Source organism: Porites lutea, chromosome 12 (genome assembly GCF_958299795.1).
Source record: "Porites lutea chromosome 12, jaPorLute2.1, whole genome shotgun sequence".
Lineage (NCBI taxonomy): Eukaryota > Metazoa > Cnidaria > Anthozoa > Scleractinia > Poritidae > Porites > Porites lutea.
The window spans coordinates 19,384,751-19,392,616 of record NC_133212.1 but is presented as its reverse complement, the minus strand read 5'-3'; the positions used below and the strand labels follow the sequence as shown (position 1 = coordinate 19,392,616).

Sequence of the window (7,866 nt, the reverse complement as noted above, 5' to 3'; positions counted from 1 at the left end):
CTTTATTTTAACGTATTTTTCAGCCATTTGAATAACAAATTTTTCTCGAACTAATTTGCTTTTTACTTAACAATACATTAATATTGGTCGAATTTATATTAGAAACGAAACGAAAGTTTCACATGAGAGGGACTGGTTTCTATATTTCGTGATGTTTCCTTTTTCCGCGTTCGTTTCCCGCTTAAAATATCTAGACAAATTATGGAGCAAAATTCGTCTTCGGATTTACACTTACACGAATTATCCGTCTTACGGATAATCGTTTTAGACCGATAACACGTCTCAAGTATAAATTCGGCCATTAAAATATGAATTCTTTTAGCTGTGACTCCCTCGCCATAGTTTCTTTGTCGGTTCTGTGTTATATTAATTTTAATGGAGATGAATTTTAAAACATATTTCCTGTATATTGAGCTTCGAAAGTAATTTTAGTGTTTCTTTGTCAACTCTTTTATCGTTTCGTACTGGCTGTACTAGGTCCTCAAAGGTCGTTTTGAACCACAGATAAATCCGGTGACCATTTCGAAATTGTGATACATGCGATTAGAATTTGCCGAAGTATGCTAAAGAGGTTAGACATTCGTCATTACTTTGTGGTTCTTATCGTTCTAACACTCTTGGTCACTCTGTTTTTCTATACCAATGTTCTTCCGTCAACTGAGACTCTGGTTTCGAAAAACATGATTGCCGAGGACGTTTCGTCCTACACTACATTGCCACAAAGAAAGAGTTTGCTGATTGTCGGCCAAGGGCGTTCGGGGACAAGTTTTGTGTCGATGATGTTGGGAATGGGAGAACGGGTGAGTAAAAATGATGTCTAATGAGCACCCAAAAGGTTTTGCAAATTGTATCTTAAAAAACCTATTTATAAATACACGCGCTAAAAAAATCGGCACGGCACGCCAAATTTTTGGCACCGTGCTGACGATTTTAAGGCACATGTAATAATGATCGCCTTTTTCCCGGGAAATATACAGTGGAAGACCATATTTCTAATACTAAACTAGAGAAAGGCGATCATTATTACATCTAAACATCATGGAATCTCAGGTCACGTGACAGTGAGGTAGAATGGGGTATTACTCGTAGTCTAGATGTGCGTGCTTGGCCTCAGCAATGTCGGAAGAGCTGTGCAAACGGATCCTTCGGCGATCACGGAACAAAAGAATTGTTGGGAGTTGTTGGTTTAAAAGTTTGACCGGTTTCAAACTTTGTGCAACAACATGCAACAGGATGTGCAAACGGACGCCACATGTATCATTCAGCAATGTTGGGAGTTGGCCAACAAGGTTGCACCCTTTTGTGCGGTGCTAAAAGTGATGGATGTTGAGAAGTAAAATTTGACTCATGTACAAAGTGGCGATTTTTGGTTAATACAACGAAGGTTTTATTTTCGTTTTCTACAGGTTTTCGAAGTTTTTGAGCCTTTGCGATTTCACAATCTCTCGGACGCGCAAAAAATAGAGGTTTTACAAGCATTTCTTACCTTGAAGTTTACACCAAGCGCCTTATGGGAAAAGGATTATTATCCTCCATTTTGGTATTTAGAAGAGACAAGCTATCATATCGAACGCCTTAAAAACAAGGCCTGTATCATATTCAAGACAAAACCAACATGGTGCTTTCCAGCAGATGCTTTGGCTGAATATTTTATCAAAAAGAGCAAACAGAAGTATGACAGCACAGTCGTTAAAGCACTTTCTGAAAGATTACCAGATGGCAGATTGTTGAGTCTTCTCCCACTGATCTCCGACCTGGCAATGGATGCTGATATTCGGATATTGCATGTTGTTCGCGACCCAAGAGCGAGTTTAAATTCCAGAATTAAACTGAGGTGGTTTCCCGAGTTCAATAATACAAACTTTGAGGAAAATGTTCGAAATTTTTGTAAACCCATCACTGACAACATCGAGTTTGGCAAAACACTGGATGAGGTTCTTAAACACAGATACAAACTTATTTTGTATCGAGACATCGCAGCTCGACCGCTTGACACAGCAAGAGAAATCTTCAAGTTCGCCGGTGTGAATCTTTCTGAGAACACTTTAGAGTGGATTAAAAACATGACAAATCCTGGCAAAACGGATGCAAGGAAGTTTAAAAGTTGGCCATATTCCCTTGTGAGAGATGCTGAAGCGAATATCGATAAATGGCGCAGCGAATCTCCTCCTGAAAGGACATTAATCATAGAAAAAAACTGCCAACCTTTGCTTAAACTATTAGACAAGAGAAGCTTTGATCAGGAATACTCATTAGATAAGGAATGAATTCTAGTCGAATAGCTCTTGATTTTATAGTAATAGTCACAATTTTGAATGATATTGTTATGTTGTAAGTGGTATCAATAATTCGGAAATAATGCAGTGTTAAACCACGACGCCAACAGAAAAATTTTACAATATTAACGTTAAGATTGCAGCAGGTTATCGGTATACTAGGAGTAATCGGAGCTTAGTAGAGAGATTTCGATATGTTTGCTAGGCGTACAGGTACCAGTGGAGGGGAAACGGTGGATGGATCTTGCGATAGATAACTATGATTATGGCATATTTCGAACGTAAGGGTTGCGTACAGCGAAACCTCGATTTAAACTGTGTATCATAATGAAAAGGTTTTGATGGCTAGAGATCAGCGTGATATCGTATAGTTCGTGTCAAGTGTTTGTTATTTGAGGAGACACTGTGGGCCAGAGTGCAAAGTATAAGCGCTATATAAATATTTTATTATTATTTATTTATTATATTATTCGTGCGTGTATAAAAAGAAGTTTTTGTTCTACTCGGCGAAGTTGTTCGAAGGCCGATTAGCGTTTAACCCAGGTTTCTTTTTCTTTTGTTAAAAAGCATTTCTTTGGATAATTTTCTCAGCTATTTTTAAAAGCGTCCAATCATCAACTTGTGGGCAAAATGAAGACGGGTCGCGAGTTCGATTCTCGCCCGGGGCGAGCATGGTTTCTCCCCCTTCCAAGTTGAAAATGTTCACTGGAAGTGTATGTGTGCTGCTCACTAGTGTATCATTAAAATTAATAAAAATGAAATTAATTTACGCAACCACGAGTTCGTGAGAAAAAGACAAAATGGCGTGTGAAAGGTAAGTGACGCCGACTGATTTTATTTTTCTTTTTATGATCCGAGTTGATCCGAGTCCAATTTTATTTATTTTTTATTTTTTTATTCGACCCGAGTCGATCCCAGTTGATCCGACCCGGACTGGCCGTCCAGACTTTAGTATCTGCCTAGCCAAAATGTTCGTTTGTCCAGTGCCGAAAATATCACGTCATGATGAAATAGTGCCGCCGAGCTTCACATCTCGGTAGATTTACTTTGTGTAATAACGGCCGCCGCCGAGCTTCACATTTCCGTAGATTTAAATACTTTGTGGCACAACAGACGCTGAGCTTGACAACTCGACGGTAAATTTACTTTGTGGCTACACAACTCGGTAGATTTGCTCTGTGGCACTACGGCCGCCTAGCTACACAACTCAGTAGATTTACTTTGTGGCACAACAGACGCTGAGCTTCACAACTCGCCGGTAAATTTACTTTTTGGCACAACGGACGCCGAGCTAAACAACCCGGTTTGCTGCATGCACCAGGAGAAGCACGTATTTTCCAAAGAAAAATATGAAGGCTTCAGGAATCCAAAGTAAAATTTTACTCAGGGTGTAAACTTTCAGCACACTTTTAAAAGATGAACGCTTTGGAAGATTCATTAAACACAGATCGATAGTAGACCCTTAGCAAACTCTTGAATATGTACGCTTTACGAAAATTCAGCACACTTTTAAAAGATGAACGATTTACGAAGACAGAATAGCAGACCTCAGCAAACGTTTGAAAGGTGAATGCCGAGGACACACGAATTACAAAGTGAGTTAGCGCGTCAAAGTGAGGCAAAACGTAAGCAAGCGCCTCAAAGCGAGGCAAATGTGTGTCGACGACGACGAAGACGAAGATGCAATCTCGAAAAACCTCCCTTATTAATTGCACAGGACACCTAATAATGCACAGAGCACCAAACACAAATTAGGGGTTGCGTTCTCGTACCTCGAACGTAAATACTTAAAATCCAACTAGTGGTTTATTATCAATGCTGCGCTCTGATTGGTTGAGCTACAAATAGGCTATATGTTATAGCTCACTAGCATGCCTGGCCCACTAGTAGCGAAAAGCGCCGGCTTTGAAAACCAAAACAATGGCGGCTGAATCGCTTTTTGTTAGCATAAGTTGTTTTGTCTGGATATTTTTGACAAACAAGTTGAATTTTTCTTACCAATTAATAAAAGTTAAAGAAAATCCGTGATACTTCTTGTCGCGTACCCAGTGCAGCGGACACGGGATGTTGTGCACTGGAGATCGGGAAGTGTCAACCACAGTATAGAATTTAACAGCACAAGTTGACTCAACAGCATTTAATACGATCACCAACTCGTCTGAATTATTGTACACATGCGGTGAAAACTAAAAGGGGAAATTGCAATGTACAAGATCAAAAAAGGGGCTAAGACTAATAACAAAAGAAGCAAAATTGAAAAGAAAACGAAAACTTAATACAATAAGCTGAAACTTACGTCTGATCCTGTCTTAAGGCCTAGAGAAACTCCGACGTTACGTAACTCCGAAAAAGATAAAACTGCTGTGAAAACTCCGATGTTGCTCCGTAGATCTCCTAACTCCAACTCCACAAAAACTAAAGGGGCGTTCTCTGATAAGGGTACAATTCACGTGTACAGTTGTAAAACCGGTTAGAAAACAGGAATGGTGAGCTACGTAATTGATTCAAACTGTGAACAATAGCACATGAAAATAGGGGCGTAAAAACTCGATAAATGAAACAGAACAGAAACGTATCTTATTTAAATCAAAACAAAACTAAGCTTAATTGCGTAATCAGGTTCTCTTTGATTAAATGTTCATTGTTCATCACACTTCTTGCAGAGCAATGCAAGATGGCATATCGTCTAAAGCCTGGGCTAAACAATCAAACTCATGAGCATGTTTGACCGTAACATCATCTCTTTCATTCAGCTTCATATAGGCTCGTGTCCAGTGTTTGATCCAACACCATTTTCGTATAAGCAAGCGATCAAGCCATCATTTCAGCCGGGTATTGCACACAATTCATGTGGACTCATTCTGTTCGAATTGTATCAGACATTGTTTGCTTGTTAAACCGCTCTATGTTGTATGTAATAACCATGATGTTGGACGAGAATGATGGTTTCGTTTAACCTCACCGGACGGACCGAAGCTTAACATTCCGCAGGAGCCGATTACAGTAATCAGCCCCAGCATGCCTTTAGCAGACTCCCCCGGGGACCCTCCCTTAGTAGGCTGGGTTTCCGACGTTCTTTTGGTCTGAAATTAGGTAGAGAGTCAGGTGATGAACTGGTTTGGTAAACAGGGTATGGTGTTTCTCCGAGGGGGTATTCCCATATTAAAGTGACGGGGATGCTCATCGTCTCTCTTAAGGATAGAAATTGCGGATTTTGGTCTCACTCAGGATGTTCTGGACAGAAAGCTATTATCCTTGGCCATAGAATGTCACTTAGGGTTGTGCGTCGAGAAATATCCGCAAGAGGCAAATGCAGTCATGCTTTGTTGGACTATGGCCTCCTTTATGGGTCAAATAAAACCTAAGGGCCAGATTGGTCTCTTTTAGGGGTTAATTCTAGTTCTCCGACCGGCATCCCCGACACTTTTATATGGGAGGGTCGTGCATTCTGGAAACAATTCCTCTCTTGAAAACAGCGGCTCAGCTTTAAAAAAGTATTTGGGTCTGAAATAAGGTGAGGCTTTATGAAAGCATGCGTGCCCTCTCCTTCCACCCCACCCCCTGCTCTTGCACACCCTAATCCGAATGCTCCATTAGCACACCGCTCGGAAGGGTACACCCTCGTGATTAGGGGTGGGCTGCAAGGAATAGGTGTCTGCTCACTGATCATTAGGTAGCTTAAGCAACAAAGTATTTTAAGACATGCACTTGAACCGGAAGTGGCCTTTTTGCAATCTTAGGGCGTGGTTTGAAAAGACACTTACGAATAGAAATTTGGTAGCGTCATGGCATGTTAAAAGGGAAAATGCTTCACTTCCGGTTGACGTGCGTCACCATTACCTCCTCCTCAGGCACTTTGTGACTGGTGACAAAGCGCAAGGGATCATGGGAGGGGGAAAAATGAGAGGCGAAACGCATCTCGCCCGTTTTCTCCTTCCCGCCTTCCTTTGCGAGCACATTTTATCGAGAGAGAGAGAGAGAGAGAGACTGCTGGGTACGAGGCAGAATCGGGTAGATTCCGTTTTGCGCTCTACCAAAGTCAGCTATTCGAAAAAGAATCTCTTCTCTACGTTTGGAGTTTTTGTTTTTAGACTAGGGAAATATGTAACGCTTCAAGTACCTTCCCCTTAGCGAAGTGATTTGTCCATTTATGGTGACAAGGTCAGTATTGAACTGACATCTTGTCAAAACCACTTGTCCACCTTTTACTTACTAGGAGTGTCAGCCCATATACTTTTTTTGAACAAAGTGAGTTTAAATCATGAGTAAAAAAAGTGGTGTGAGAGTGCCTAGTTTCCAAAGTTGATATAAAAAAGCGTACTAAAGCAATTAAATTAGACCTAGTTGAAATATAAAAAATAAAAAATATATTATATTTTTTGGCCATTAAAATATGAATTCTTTTAGCTGTGACTCCCTTGCCATAGTTTCTTTGACGGTTCTGTGTTATCTTAATTTTAATTGAGATGAATTTTAAAACATATTTCCTACATATTGAGCTTCGAAAGTAATTTTAGTGTTTCTTTGTCAACTCTTTTATCGTATCGTACTAGCTTTAGTAGGTCCTCAAAGGTTGTTTTGAACCACTGATAAATCCGTTGAACATTTCGAAATTGTGATGCATGCGATTAGAATTTGCCGCAGTATGCTAAAGCGGTTAGACACCCGTCATTGGCGTATGGTTCTTATCGTTCTAACACTCTTAGTCACCCTGTTTTTCTATACCAATGTTCTTCCGTCAACTGAGACTCTGCTTTCGAAAAACATGATTGCCGAGGACGTTTCGTCCTACACTACATTGCCACAAAGAAAGAGTTTGCTTATTGTCGGCCAAGGGCGTTCGGGGACAAGTTTTGTGTCGAAGATGTTGGCGAATGGAGAACGGGTGAGTAAAAATAATGTGTAATGAGCACTCAAAAGGTTTTGCAAATTGTATCTTAGTCTAACATAACAGTGCAGAGACCAACGTGAAAGATGATAGTTATGAAAAGAAGCTTAGAATGGTTATGTGAAAAAACAATATATATATATAATTTTAAAAAAATTAAAAAAAAAAAAAAAAAGAATGGTGACGTGTCGTCAAACGTGATTCTAGAATTCCCCGCACCCAAAAAACAGACAACCAGAAATGGGGTGCGAGAAAAGCAGACAATTCTAAGCCCATTTATTGAACTAACCAACTTATCACAAAACAACTGTTCAGTCTGTTTAGACACCAAAAAAATCAAACAAACTGTATACGTTTGATCCGGCCAAAGTCAATGAGGGGTGGTGAATGGTCCATTAAAATTTTGAACTGCTCGCAAAATTTTACCTTTGTTCGATTTGCTCGCAAAATTTAGACGATTGCTCGCATGCTCGTGCTCCCAAACTGTTTGCAGTTGCTGACAACCTCGCTTTCTTGTCAGTATTGCTCGAAGTTTTGTAAATCCTTCGTTGGGTCAAAGTAAATGTAATTCTGTATGTTGCTTGATTGCTATAAATATGGCGATCAAGTTCAGTGGAAATGCACGCGACAAAGGACAACGACAAATAATAAATCAGCTAATCTAGCTATATTTAACAATTATTCCTCGAGCCCGAATGGGCT

At 40.0% G+C, this 7,866-nt stretch overlaps 1 protein-coding gene across 1 annotated transcript; it reads left to right on the top strand.

Moving 5' to 3' along the window:
• Positions 1-560: 560 nt before the first annotated feature.
• Positions 561-2,267, top strand: LOC140953833 (carbohydrate sulfotransferase 3-like). Its single transcript, XM_073403214.1, has 2 exons — positions 561-800; positions 1,407-2,267. The coding sequence occupies exons 1-2, from the start codon at positions 561-563 to the stop codon at positions 2,265-2,267; spliced, it is 1,101 nt and encodes a 366-aa protein (XP_073259315.1).
• The last annotated feature ends 5,599 nt before the right edge of the window (positions 2,268-7,866 follow it).

Excerpts from the sequence above, each read along its gene's own strand:
- LOC140953833 (XM_073403214.1), top strand. The coding sequence starts at position 561 with ATGCTAAAGAGGTTAGACATTCGTCATTACTTTGTGGTTCTTATCGTT. Across the intron at positions 801-1,406 it reads TGTTGGGAATGGGAGAACGG|GTTTTCGAAGTTTTTGAGCC; the intron begins GTGAGTAAAAAT and ends CGTTTTCTACAG.